The sequence below is a fragment of the Carassius auratus genome, chromosome 40, assembly GCF_003368295.1.
Source record: "Carassius auratus strain Wakin chromosome 40, ASM336829v1, whole genome shotgun sequence".
Classification (NCBI taxonomy): Eukaryota; Metazoa; Chordata; class Actinopteri; order Cypriniformes; family Cyprinidae; genus Carassius; species Carassius auratus.
The window spans coordinates 10,890,960-10,906,589 of record NC_039282.1 but is presented as its reverse complement, the minus strand read 5'-3'; the positions used below and the strand labels follow the sequence as shown (position 1 = coordinate 10,906,589).

General features: G+C 37.0%; 1 protein-coding gene across 1 annotated transcript in view; it reads right to left on the bottom strand.

Moving 5' to 3' along the window:
- Positions 1-15,630, bottom strand: part of LOC113058569 (serine/threonine-protein kinase NLK-like) — a 60,032-nt gene that overhangs the window by 17,379 nt on the left and 27,023 nt on the right. Inside the window, exons 2-6 of the mRNA XM_026226576.1 lie at positions 14,887-15,016; positions 14,610-14,665; positions 2,992-3,098; positions 2,382-2,467; positions 35-244 (exon numbers count right to left, since the gene is read on the bottom strand). Of these exons, the coding sequence (XP_026082361.1) occupies positions 35-244; positions 2,382-2,467; positions 2,992-3,098; positions 14,610-14,665; positions 14,887-15,016 (589 nt within the window). The remainder of the gene's footprint in view (positions 1-34; positions 245-2,381; positions 2,468-2,991; positions 3,099-14,609; positions 14,666-14,886; positions 15,017-15,630) is intronic.

The window sequence follows — 15,630 nt, the reverse complement described above, 5'->3', positions numbered from 1 at the left end:
AAAGGCAGTGCTGAACACGAGCGTAGGTGAATACCTGTTGGATGGGACTCTGAGCCTGGAAGAGGATGCGTCGGCCAAGCAGCTCGGCAAAGATGCAGCCCACAGACCAGATGTCGATGGCGTTGGAATAGTGCCTGCTCCCCATCAGGATCTCTGGCGCTCTGTAGTACTGCGTCACCACCTCCTGGGTCATGTGACGCGACTCGTCTAGCTCCTCCACTCTTGCCAGGCCAAAGTCACAAATCTGTGCAGAATTTAGGATTATTTACACACTTGATAGAATGATGAGTAAAGTCTGATGTGTGCATTTAATGACAGGCATGGAGAAGATCTTGAAAAACATATTTTTTTCAATAAAAGCAATAAAACCAAAATTACATGGAGAGGCTCATTCACCTTTTAAGCAAACAGATAAACAATAAAAGCGCTATAAACACAAGTCCCAAATTTCCAATCATCTTGAGCTGCTTGGGTGCTCCTGGGAAATTAATAAATGAGAAAAATATCTCTGCCTCTTCTCTTCACCCACTCTTTGAAATAAGGCACAAAAGGGCTTATCATGCATTACTAACAATTTACCTAAGTAGCTCCACCCAGTTTTTCCCAGAAGCCTAATTGTACGCATTCCCACAAGATGAATTCAAATTCTGCAAGCAACACTTAAACATGCACTTTATTGAAACAATTTCTTGTGTCTTCTAAGAGTACATACTCATAATAGTAAACATGCTGTGGATATAAAATTACTTAAATTGGAACATAAATCAGACTTGAGCACATTTGATTTAAGGACATGGCCATAAGATAAGGTCTCGCATATAATAGCTAAATGAGAGAAACATTCTTCTTTTTCGGAAATGGGGATTAAGGGCTAAATGAAGCAGTGCATGCTGAATGATTCGCTCTCTGTGGTCCAATAGCACAATCTATTCCCGTTCTCCCCTCAAGCACATTTCTCATGCTGCTGGGTGAAGTCACAACGCACATACACAGAGAATTTCTCTCTTTTTTTCTGTATCTCCCATATCAACCTTGCTTTCACTTTTGCAGCTGGGCTCTCTCTATGGGATCCAAAATGAAGATTTATGTCAGGAACTGAGCAGATGAATCAATCCCAAAGGGGCCCTGACCCCCTGGAGCCAGAGATTGTGTGTTAGTGTGTGTATGCTGGCGCTGTAGACCTGGCCTGGCCAGATAGATATGAAGCGTCCTTGCTCTTTGGAAAAAAGGAATTATAAAGACAGAATTCAAGGCCCAAAGGCTAGAGTATATAATGGTAAAAAAGCAGGATAGCACAGAGACAAAAGAAACCAGCACAATAAAGCTCAAATAGGCAACATCTCACATATATGTACCGGCATATATATATATAGATTTAGATATAGATAGATAGATAAGAGTTCTTTTAATTTCTTATACTTATCACTAGCTGTTACATCCAAATTACACTTTTTCTCAAAATTATATATTAAAAAATACCTGTGTGTGTTTGAGAGACCAAAATTGTCACTTTGAGCCAATTATTCAGTCACCTGACTGTTTAGTATCACACAGAGTTATTTTCATAAACTGAAATAAAAAAAACAATCAAATGTGGATTTAAAATAAAATATCAATATCAATGAAAAACTAAAACTGTTATAAAAAAGAAAAGAAAAGCTGAAGCACTAAAATTACGTTTAATCACCTTATGCTTGCATAGAATACATTTATTTGATAAAGATACAGTTAACATTAATGACTAACATGTGCTAAAACAGTTATAAACAGTTTAAAACAGTTTTTGTTTTAAATATTCAATTTAAAATATAATTGAATTCTGTTTTTAATTTTTTTTTAATTTGTGGAAAGTGGAATTCTTATATAAACCACACACACCCACACATGCACGGACGCACGCACATATATATATATATATATATATACACACACACACACACACGCACACACATTTGTTTTTGTGAAAAGTGGGTTCATCCCATGGGCGTAATGGTTTTTATACTGTACAAACTGTATATTCTATCGCCCTATATACCAACCCTACACCTAACCCTAACCCTCACAGGAAACTTTGTGCATTTTTACTTTCTCAAAAAAACTCATTCTGTATGATTTCTAAGCATTTTGAAAAATGGGGACATGGGTTATGTCCTCATAAGTCACCCTCTCCTTGTAATACCTTTGTCATACCCATGTCATTATACAGAGTTGTGTCCTGATATGTCACAAAAACAAGAGCACACACACACACACACACAAAATAATGATACTTAAGAGTCCAACTACAGGGTCAATTTCAAAAAAAAAAAAAAAAAAAAAAAGCACCAGAAAGCACATTTTAAAATCACAGACACATCAAAAAATTTGAGTATTTCACTAACCTTAAGCACACAGTTACTGTTGACCAACAGGTTACCAGGTTTAATGTCTCTGTGCAAAATGCCAGCTGAATGAAGATACTTCAGTCCTACGGACACAACATTTACATCAGTCATTAAAGACATTTTGTGGACACAAACTGTATTGATATGAAGCAGACTGCGCTGTTATGCTGTACAGATCTCTTGCTTGGACTGAAATGTAATCTAGTTGACATATAAACAGATGATGCCATTTTTTTCTCTAAGATGTAATGAAGCTTTGTGTCACTTTAAAACATTGAAGTTATATGTCTTATAGAGACCATTTGACCTTATTTCTAATGAACCAGATGAAACATGTCAGTTGTCCTACAGTTAACAAAATATCAAAGAGGCCATTGTTTCTTGTTTTTCCCATTCATATTCTTACACTATGAGTGGTCCATCTCTTCATCCTCACTTTCTCTGGTGTGAAAATGGTAGTAAGGAACATGAAGTAGAGAGGTGTGTATGAATTTCTGTGCAGTTCTGTACCCATGAGATTTGGTGAGGAAAGACTCAGCGTGGAGAATGTGTGTGTCTGAACTCTGCAGGTGAAACTTAAAAAAAAAAAATACCAAAAATATCTCACCTCGGAGGATCTGGTAGAGAAAGACTTTGACGTGGTCAGAGCTCAGAGGCTGTGGAGACACGATGATCTTATGGAGGTCACTCTGCATCAACTCTGTCACCACATAACTGCGGTAAGAGTTATGTCAAGGGAAACAAGCATGCCAAAAATAACAGCAGGAAGCTCACACATACAGTAGTGATCCAAATGATGCACTCATCTACAACAAGAGCCAGTGGAGAGGGAGGTCACAGGGAAGTGAGGAGGACTAGCATTTGTCTAAAGCGCCACTCCTAAACTGGAGCACAAAGTCAACAGACACACATTATTACTTTTTTTTTTTTTAATCAAAGATTTTAAAATGTGGTGATGGACTGTACATTTAACTCCTACCCCAAATTTTGTCTAGAGTAAAGTTGTTTATTAGACTTAAGTTACAGGTTTGTGTTGTGACCAGAAATGGAAAACAGCGCTTTCCAAAACAATAACAAGGTAAAAAACTGTTATAAAACTTAGTTTTCAGTTTAGCATGAAACCGGTTGTACAGGGACATTTTCTGTCTTAAATTGCACTGAGAAGATCGAATAATTGCACTGAAGATTCATTTTAGTGAGTTGTTTCTTTTTCTAGATGGTTTGTGATTCATTTGAATCATCTTTTAATCTTCTTTAGGCAATACATATTTATTGCTTTTTTTAATTAAAGAAGTATTCGATTAAATAAAACTACATATTACTTTATTTTAACAAGTCAATAAGCTTTTAATAGCAGCAAAAGCATTGTTTGTGGTTTATTTTAACACAGTATCATTAATTGTTATTTCACACCTCCAAAGAAAAGAATGTTGCATTACATTCTGCTTTCGATAGAAAAGCCCTGGCAGAGCAGTTTTGGGATGCTTCACAAGAAACATCAGGGTGTTATGATGTGGCCATTACACAGTGATGAATGAAGATGAGTTCATTACAACAGCCACTGAGTGAGCTGAATCCAAAAGGGAACATAATCCAATCAAAACAACTACTATTACTATAATTCCCTTCATCACATCGTGACCGTCAGGGCTCAACGAAAGGCTCCGTTTTCACGTGTAATTGCTACAATTCCCAGAATATAAAACACACACACACCGATGAGCTGCTATTTGCCGTACAGTCCAGCTTATAAACATAAACCAGAGAACTGTCACTTCTGAGTCTCTAGGTCTGACCTTTATGTCGAGAAGATTATTGTGTTGAATAATCTTTACCTGGAGACACACATTATGACTCATTCATGCGCTAAAGAACAAACAAGGAGGAATAATCTGCTTCAGCGCGACTAGTCTGTCAAAACAAACGCCAACTTCAGCAATCAACACGTTGCATGTCAGTAAATACAAGCGATGGAGAAAGCGTAGGAGGACTTCCTGGCAAAGACAAATCGCCTGTGATCTTCTTTTTATTAACAAACAAAGATGAGCCGTTTTCTGCCACTCGCTGGCAGGGAGTCACGCACACGAGGCTACACAAGGTTTGACAGATGCAGATCTGTAGTTCAAAAAAAGCTCAACCAGTCATCGACACTGCAGCCGAGTCAGCAGAGGCAACCCTCTCGTGTGTGTGTGTGTGTGTGTGTGTGTGTGTGTGATAACTACAGCTGAGCATGCAGGACTGCTTGCAGATTGACTGTCTGCTGGGACAAGCTCATGCTCTACCCACCCCACGGTTTTCCCTCAAGTTTCTCAGCAACAAGTCACAAGTATTTTCATGCCATTTTTCACAGTGTCACTGCAAATTGACATGGCTTCTCTTCACATCCTCGGAAGCACCTCTCTTCGGCTTTTTGTGTTCCTTAGGCAGGTTTTTTAAAAAAAAAGCTTTCTCAACATATTTAGTGTTTAAAAACATATAACCCTATGTTTTAAACCTGCAAGCAATTCATCTTCTTAAATTATATCTCGCAACATAACTGGGAAAAACAGAAAGTAAACTAAAATTAGGGATGGGCGATATATCACATGCGAATGTCATGCACATTTCGTCAGTAAATCTGGTTCTGTGATTACTGCTAAATCGCCATCAACTGCTCTCAAATGGAGCTGCATTTAATAAGACAGAGCCGTTGATCACTGACTACGCAACGCAATATCGCGTTCATTATCGCAGATTGCCTTTGATAATGAAATCGATATTGTGTAGCTTGTCAGTGATCTACGGTTCTGTCTATTAAATGCCGCTCCATTTAAAAGCAGGTGATGGCGATTTACCGCTAATCAGGGAACCGGCTTTACTGATGAAATCTGCGTGACAAATGCATTCAATATATCGTCCATCCCTAACTAAAATACATTTTCATCACTACAAAGCTGATTTTTTTTTATTTTTTTTATATTTTTTATATTTTTTTTCTTGTTTTTTAAAAAAACAGACAGTAGCTAGCGCATTCATTTTCAAAGCCCATATTAATATAAAAACTGAAACTAGGCATCTAATCACAACTAAAGTAAAACTATCACTTTTTAAGAGTTAAAACAAACAAAAACTAAGTTTGTTCTGTGAAATCCAGTCATTTTAATAGGGATCCATGAGACAAGGAATTCTGCGTGATGGCGAAATATCACTTGAATTTGCCAAGTTGACCAAGAGAAAGCTGCTTGATTTGAAAATGACTTCTGAGTGAGCTGTGCTTCAGACATCCCTACACTATTAAAAAAAGAGACAAGAATAACAAGGATACCTTAGGAAACCATAGCTATAGCAAGTCCCTGACAACCACCAGGAACCCTCTACAATCGTAATGCAATGGATGTTTACATGTTTGTATTAACTTAGTGTTGGCTTTAGTCTAAATATAGTTTTTGCTGTATCCCTAAATGAGGTGTTCACCCAGAACACCCTAGAAATCACAGAGTACCTGGCTAGAAACCACGAATAGCTTAGCAACCATACACCAAGTCCCTGGCAACCACTGAGAATACTCTAGCATTGTGGCGGCACCCTTACATCAGAAAATCTAGTTATGTTGCTATAATTCGACATCATGTGGGCTCTAAACAGCCAAATCTCTCCCCTTTTTCTCCCTGAGATTTTCACATCCTCTATGAATCAAAAGCAATATTTGTTTCACAGCTCTTTGCGAGATAAAATATTACTACACTGCAAAAGGGCAACAGGCCTCTGCTGTCAATATGCCACACAAACTGGGTTTCTCTGAGTATTAAGTAACTTATTTAGTAACAAGCTACACCTAGAAAATGAACCTTGTCGAAAACAGAGTTAACAAGTCAGTAATATCATGCTAAAAGCATGTTAATTTATCACTGCAGGAAGATGGGGTAAAACAGATTCATCTAAAAATTTAAATTCTGACAGAACCTCATGTCATTTTTAAACCATCATGGCTTGTTTTCTTCTGTGGCGGTTTTACAAAAGCTGTAAAGAATATACTGGCTGCGCTTTTCAATATAATGAAAAAGATAGGTTTACTAGAGGAAAATACCAAACTTTAAAGTCATATAGATATAGAGTAACAAATGTGAGTAAATAAATACCAGATTTTTCATGCTTGGGTGAACAATCCCTTTAAAAAAAAGACTTTTTAACCAGGCTGGGAGTCTCAGAAGCAGACTTGTGGAGAGCTCCAGGCAGACCTCCACACGAATATTTTGATATTCGCCTTGAGAACAGGGCTTTTGTCACGTGCCTAATTAGCCTCATGCAAATGACAGCCATGCTTGATTGCTTCACTGAAATGCAAATTACACATCTTCCAAGCTCGGTTCTCTGCATAGTTTAGCACTGACGCAAAAAAAACCACACACATACTGAAAAGCTGAATAAGGACTATGGGGATTGAGGTCTGTGGCGCTCCGTTGGTTCTCTGTGGCCCGTGACTTTCTTTATCTCCCCTATGACTCTCTCTCTCTCTCTCTCTCTCTCTCTCCCCCCCATTAAACTTATGTTGAACCAGTGTTGCTGGATCACTATGCCAACTAGCACAGCTTGACTGTGGGTAGAGGTGGAGAGACACCTGTGGCCTGGAGCTCCCTTCCAGAACGACTAACTGACGGATACAGAAGGAAGTCAAGTGATTCTATTAAATGGTTTCCATGGTAAAGAGCAACAGAAAACAAGAACACACCTGCACCTATAGAGAAATGTGTACACAACTACTCTAACACATCTCAAGACACTGAAATCATACAGAATGAATGCACAAATTTAACATTCACAATGCTATTGAGCATCTTGGTATATTGCTGCAGACTACAGCTCGTTGTTAGACAAAAAATAAAAATAAAACATAACAGTGTTCCTGTAGCTGAACTGGTAGAGCACTGCGTTAGCAAGCAAGCAAGCGCAAGGTTGGGGGTTCGATTCCCCGGGAACACATGATTGGTAAAAATTGATAGCCTGAATGCACTGTAAGTCGCTTTGGATAAAAGCGTCTGCTAAATGCATAAATTTAAATTTTACATTTAAATTATTGGAAGTATTTAAAAATAAAATACTATTGTAGTCATTCTACTTTAAAATTGTACATTTAATTCAATATCGTTTCTTTGTAATTATTTGTGAAATTTACTTTGAGTGATCAGATATAGTTAAACCAGTTAACTGCAAGTTTAACGTTACTAATTTGTGGGGGGGGGGAGTCAAATAAAAACTGCATTTAAATCAGAAGAATATTTCATATCACAAACAAAAAGCATGGATTTTTTTAACATTAAAAAAAAATGTACCCCTCACAGAAAACTTTCTGCGTTTTTCCATTTCAAAACATTTTTTTTTTACCAGTTTCACAAGTCAGGACTTCCCCAAATTGTGGTTTTTGGTGATTTTGGCAGGTTTTGATCACTTTGGGGTACAAATTTGTCCCCAAGATATGGTAAGTAAGTACAATCACACACACGCACAAACACACACAAGCCCACCCCCAAACATGCTGCAGACACACAAACACAGCTTACACATAGCCTGGATACTCTTAGATTCGCAAATTCGTACAAACACATTGGACACACAGAAAGGGGGGCTTAGCCATGTGTGAGACCGAACACGGCTTTCACAAAGTCCTCTCACATAATAGCAAGGTTTAATCGTTGCCAGATTCAGATGGAGGGAAGCGTATTTCACAGCTTTGCTGGGTGCTAATTGACCTGCTCAGAGACCGGGGGGATGTGAAGGGGGGTTCTGCTAATTCTGCTGCTACAGTCTTTTTGGTAATTAAACCCAGCGCACCTTGCTTCTGTCAGCCCATTGGCCATTGTAGCCTTTTATCTACCACATCCTGAAATTCCTGCCTCAGCAACAACCACAGAGAAATGGGACTGGTTTAGCAGGTGAAATCACATTTTAAGCTTCTAAAGAGTCATTTCAGAACAGCATCCACAATGTTTAACGTAAAATATAGGAATATAAAGACTTTAAAGGAATAGAAAAAAAAAAAAAACAGCTGAATACAAAAACAGATATGCCTAATGCACTTTAAATGTGTATCAAAAGCAGCCATGTGTGTTCAGTCACTGACATTAACAATAATTCATCGATGTCTTTGTCCTTTAAGCATACATGACTCATTCTGTAATCATGAAAGCAATCTGTATTTGAGATGAGGAATCTCACACTTTCAGCACGTGTGCCCAGAAAACACTCGCTGCATGATGCCCAGGCAAACGCTTTCATATCGTACCGCATAAATGATCACTGGCTCAACTTAATGCTCAAAAAAATAAAAAAATTAAAATAGAATAGAATAGAATAGAATAGAATAGAATACCTACACATAATATAAGCTCATTTTGTCTGAACTGCTCCTTTAATAACATAGCTGTCTCACCTACACCAGAACTACAAAACTCAGAACCACTTTACCTAATCGCTGCTTCATAACTGAAGACATGGCGACAAACACTCTGAAAAAGCCTTGAGCGGAGTTGACACTGGTTAAAAGGCCCTCTTTCAGACATACCACAGAGAAATCCACATCCTCTTAAACTAGCAACCTTGTGACAACTGTATTAAAGACGAGGAAGATAAAACAAGAAAGTTGCAGATGCATTAAAAAGCTTGACTTGTGCTCAGAACACAACTCTTCAGGTTGCTTTTCTTGACATTCTGAGTTTCTTCAATAATAAATGCATGATAGGGCAGCCAGTTGCTTGGCAGTACTGACTGAAGCCTAGAGTAACTGTTCTTGCTATAAATAGACTGCTAAGACTGCATCAGGGGGCACACACACTCAGTGTGAAGTGCTGTGGTGAACACTACCTGAAGATCAGATATTCTACTGATCATAGCATAACACTACCTACTCTGCCATTGGTTCCACCACAAAAATAGATACATTTTATGCTTAGCAACAAAATTTATGTGTGAGAAAAAAAAGTAAATGTTGAGCTTTCAGCTAATAATAAAAAAAAAAATTACGCACATATTTAATACAAACAATTTATTAGGGTTTTAAAACCTACAGACCTATAATATTTCTATAATTTTTTTTTTATTTATAAAAAAAATTAAATACATTAGAATTTTTTATGGCTATCAAACAGATTGATTGCAATTAAAGGTGCAGTAGGGAACTTTTGTAAAAAAATATTTTTTACATATTTATTAAACCTGTCATTATGTCCTGACAGTAGAATATGAGACAGATAATCTGTGAAAAAAATCAAGCTCCTCTGGCTCCTCCCAGTGGTCCTATTGCCATTTGCAGAAACTCCATCGCTCCGGGTAAAAAACAACCAATCAGAGCTGCGGTCTGTAACTTTGTTTGTGTTCAAAATGTAGAAAAATGTATATAATAAGCGAGTACAGCATGAAACCATTTTCCAAACCGTGTTTTTAGCTTGTCCTGAATCACTAGGGTGCACCTATAATAAGTGTTTATATTCGGACTATTTTAGATTGCTTCGGGGATACCACGGTGGAGTAACCCAGCACCTTTGTGATTCTTCATAGACATAAACAGAGAGAAGTAGTTCCGGCTACGATGTTCTTCCACAAGACGCAAGCAGTTCTGTTTATTAACCACTAGAGTGTCAAAAGTTACCTACCGCAGCTTTAATTGCATAAAAATATATATACGACAAATACACATATATACATGTGTATATATATATATATATATATACACACGCACACACACACACACACACACACACACACACACACACAAACATATATAATTCAAATGTATATATACATATAATTAACACATATATTATGTGAACAGAACTTTTTAGTTTGGATGCGATTTATAGATTTGACAGCCCTTATATTTTTATATTACCATTTGTGCTTCTAAAAAATGAAAACACCCATTTTAAGGTGTAGCCAATGAATGAATGAATGAAGGGGCAAGAAAATAAATGACAATAAATAAATAAAATCTTACGGTTGAACTCTGGTATTTTAGAAATGGACACTCAACTTCTCAGCTCATGGAAACACAATAATAGCTTCTAAAAAATTATTATCATGTGAGATCCTACAAAAAGTTACAATTCAACTGCAAAATTGATCTAATAATTAAAATAAGTGCAGATGGAACTTTCTTCATCGCCCCAAGTACTCTGCTGATTTATCCTTTTAGTTCTCGAGTGCATCCCTAATGCATTTGTGTGTGTTTAACTGCGTCCTGCAGGACTGTGATCCAGAAAAGTAAGCACAGGCTCAAATGGAGGGGAGCCATCCCATCCCATCCCATCCCTGGGGATTCTGTTATGACCCAAGAACATGAGAACACGTGTACCCATGTACTGTGCCAAAAAAACACCTACTACTTCGGCATACTGTACATAGACTGCAAACTATAGGGAAGTATCCTCTCACATACATAGTTGAAGCACATTTGAGTAGCTGGAAACCCAGTTCACGGAGCTAAACCACTGACAGAGCTTTGAGAACAAGCTAAATTTAACTGTAAGAAGTAAACACAAAAATAACAATAACAACCCTCTGAAAGCACCATAAAACCACATAAACAAGAGAAGTTCTGTTCCAAAATCTACAGAGTTGTATTCTAAAGGCCATGCAACCTTATAAGTGACCAATTTAGAATGCTCTACCAAGACACACAAATACAGTCCTTCTCTAACAGAGCACTTACAAATATTGAGTGAAATATTTCATTTTATTTACATTGAGGTATTTTGGGGGATATTTATTTTACCTTGTCTGACATTGTCCAAGTATTATGGATTTCCTTCTTTAAAAAGGATACATACAATGTTGCCTTAAGGCTGGAATACACCAAACAACTTCAGAAACCTGAGTCACGTTTGGCCAACACTGCCAAAGGTTCCTTCACAGAAATAGATGCATTTTTGATTTAAATGTTGAGCTTTGTTTAAAAACAAATACAATTTAATACAAGTAATATATTAGTCATTATTAGGTCTTTAAAGGGGACATCGGATGTCCATTTTCCACAAGTTGGTATGATTCAGTCTTCATGAAATGTCCTTAACATACTTTGGTTAAAATTCCTCTTGCATCACTTTGCTAGGAGATGCAAAATCTTAAACATGTTTGATATCCTCCAACTGGATGGAATCATAGTCTGAAATGAAATCAGAATGTGTGTGCATCACACACAACACTATTTTCTGTGAAATCTGTCGACTCAGACTACCCAAAATCTGACCGGCTCGGACTTTTGGCAACAAGGATCGACTCTTCCAGACTGCAAATCGGGGCAAAAATCTGGGCAAAAGCTACCTTTTGCACAAAACAAGGTATCTTGAGCAACAACAGCCTTCGCATTGTGAGCATACCATAAAATGCTCCCTACGAAGGCAGCAAACCAAGTTTTGAGCAACAGACAAATAGTATGTTCCTGCAACAGAAGGGAATATGCTTGTAACAAACAGTTACTGATTAACTGAAACGCTTTTACCGCAGGCATCTGGTAAAATGCAGCGTATATGAAAATGCAGTCGAGCAGTCAGATGGAGAAATAACAGCCATTATGACAAGGAGCACGGAGCACAATTCACACATCAGTCACTGAGAAAGACGCCATTCAGCAAAAGATATAATTAGCTGGAATACACAGTGGCAGTGCGGTATGAAATAACCTTTTCAAACAGGTCTGCTGAGGACCAGCGAGATCCCTGGGCTCTGGAACATGAACTTTTTAATAACTTTGTGTGTGAATGGTACATGTAGTACATGCAGAAATGTGTGTTCCTCAACATGTCTAACAAAGCCGCTTCAAAATATACGACTCAAGGAGCCGACCGCAAAAAGAATGCATTGATGATTTTGTTTCTTAATCCATTCAAAATGAGAGCACAAAGGTTTTAGTGTGCTGTGAAAAGCAGAAGGATATGAGTCTTTGTTTAATCGGGTGAGTAAATAAATACGTTAGCACTGAGGGGGAACATTATCACAGAGAATTCGAATGTTCCTCTGCACCTGTGTGTGTGTTTGAAAGTGTTTACAATCCCTCATTAGGCTGCTTCTGTAGAAATCTTTCTCTTGGAAAACGTAATGAAAAACATGAGCACTACAGTAGTCATCACATTATGATTTTTTTAAGGGATATATTGTACTTTTTATCATATTGTTCTCTGCAAACCATCCAAAATCAAACAGTCACAAGCAAAATAAAAAAATAAAATAAAAATTTAGGAGTAAAACTGATGGAATTCTGCAGAATGGATATAAAAGTGGCATGTGTTAAATGTACAAATGCTTGTACAGTAGATCTCTGTTTATGATGTCCACACGTTAACACTTTATTATAGTATTACTTAAATACTATTATATTATTTAATGCTATTTTGAATTAGCTCTTTAGTTTTAGCAACTGTACTTTTGTTTTAATTTCTATTTACCTTTAAATTATTATTATTATTAGTATTAGTATTTCAACTTACATTTTTATTTAAGTTGGTTGCCAAGGCAAGGCATTTTTAATGATTTTTTTTATGTTTAAGATGTTCTTCTGCTGTTTATATTTTATCTTTGAAATGTATTTCAGTTAAGGGAAACAAGTTGTCATAATGGTAGTTTTTGTTTGTTAACTATAAAAACACTGGATCATAATTTATACATGATCTTTTTCCACCCTACTATATACATGTCTCCTAATGTCACATCAATGAAGACCACACATTCAACAAGTTTTGAAGCTTTCTTGTTACTTTTACATAAATGTTACATTAAAATCATATTTCAAAAGCGCAAGGAAAATCCTGTTTCCCACGATATACTCCCTTTAATGCTGGTGCCAAAATGGAGAAATGCAAGCGTGCACTATGTCTGAATGTGTATTACCTCTCTCATAGCCATAAGAATGAATCACTGTAGAGATCTTAAAATATAAAACGTATGTTTCTTGGCATGTTCACCCTTTCTTTAGTGGATTTACTTGCACATAGCATTATTTACTGACGTTATACATCTTTTAGATGATTTCAAACATTGGGAAGCGAAGCCGAATCCAGAACACAACCAGCGGTCACGCTGCATGAGAAACGTCTAAAAATACAAAAGCACAGGATAAATCTCCTGGCTAATTAACACAAAAGCCTTTTTTGTTCCTGATTTTAAAGAGCTAAAATTCCAGCTCATTTAAGAGGAAGACTGTTCAGCTCATATCATAGAAAGCCTCTTGGTATTTGATGGGAAAAACACTGTGTATCGGGTGACCGGCAAGAGCGGTAAATGGGAAAGTGTGTAATTCCTCTGATTATATTACATACCAAATTAAGAAGCCGGGGATGCCTTTAGCATCCAGCAGACCACATCTAGGAAACATCAGGGGAAAGAAAAAGCCTGAAAAATAACTTTTTCTGAAATCCATCTGAATTGTCATCCCCATATTCCACTACTAGAGCAAAACCATTACGCGATGGAAAGAAAATCCTTAACCCGCGATAAACAGAAAGCAAGCCAGACCTGTTTTGCCTATATTGTAGATGTCATACTAGTTTCCATAAGTACATTGGATCATTCTTTCCCATCAAAAACTCTGAAGCACAGCATGAGGCAATACATTAGCTCTCTAAACATAGTGTTCATCTTGATCCTACTTTAGCAACCACAAAAAAGCATTTGCACAACAATTTAAGACTTTAAAACAAGCCTTCAGATGACTTCCTTTCTATACCTGAGCTCTGAAATATACATGCTATTGTTATCAATATTATTGTGTTCCTGTAGCTCAATTGGTATCGCAATGCGATATCAAGCGCAGTGTTGGGGGTTCGATTTTGCCGGGAACACATGATATGTAAAAATTGATAGCCTGAATGCACTGCAAGTCGTTTTGGATAAAAGCGTCTGCTAAATGCATAAATTTAATTAAGATAATTAAATTTATCATCATGCTAATAATAATTATAATTATGCACATATTCATTTAAAACACAAAATCTTTAATCAAATCGTTTAAACCAACAAAAACAGCTATCCTGGAGTTTAAAAAATAAATGATATATTAAAATATTTATTTTAAAATCAAAAGTGCAAATTTGTGATAATTCGCAAATCATGCTCATCGAACATAATCATCGGGTTTTACACATTGCAGATTTCAGACCATCATACATGTTATCGGCCAGAAATAATAAGCACATCATATTTTTGAGGTCAGAATCACTTAATCTGACAGCACCTGTTGGTTCAGTTTACTGTTTAGGATACATTTCCTCAAAGTAGTCGATGTGTGGAGGCTGCAGGATATCCAGGGCTGACAGCACCTGTGGAGAAACAAAGACAGAGTCAGAGGTCAGCTTTGATGCCAGAGAATGTAGGCACCGACACCAGCCTTCATGTGACATTTGTTTCCCTGGGACAACCTGAGCTAGCCAGGCTCGCGCTAATGGCACCATGGGTACGACACGTACTGTAGATGGCGAGAGTTAGGTAACACGAACAGATGATAAAACAAAAAAACAGTTGGGGATGGTAGGAAGCTCACATTGTCGTGCTTAAAGAAACAAAGCATCTTCAGCTCGCGGAAAACCCTCTTGCAGGAGACGAGGTTTTGGAAGACACTGGGCATCTTTTTGAGGGCCACGCGTTTGCCGTCTCTGGGGTCAGTTACCGACCTGGGGAGAAAAGATGAGAAATAAGTGATAAGGCAGGGTGATACTATACACCCAAAAATATTTATATATACACATTAGTGTTCAAAAGTTTTATAGTTTTTCAACAAAGTCTCGTGCTCAATAAGGCTGCATTTATTTACTTCATAAAGTAAAAACAGTAATTTGTGAAATTGCATTATACGATTTAAAATAACTGTTTTGTATTTTAATATATTTTAAAATGTCATTTGTCCTTGTGATAGGAAAGCTGAATTTTTAGCAGCTAAACTCTGCAGCGCATTGGCCCTCCAGGACAAGATTTGAATAACCCTGGTCTATACCGTCACTTTTGATCGATTTATTGCATTCTTACACAATATATTATAAAAAAATTTCATGTAAAATTTAAAAGAAACTTTCTGACCCCAAACTTTTGAACAGGTTGTGTTTTTCAGTTGATCTACATCAATTTTTGATGACACAAATGAATCACTGAATGACTGTTATGAATTCGTTCACTAAAACAGACAGTTGGAACGTGTGATTCATCATAATTAAAAGACTGAATCTTACTCTTAAATTAATACTTGCAAGTCACGATCGAAGGAGGGATCTTGAAATTAGTCACATGACGT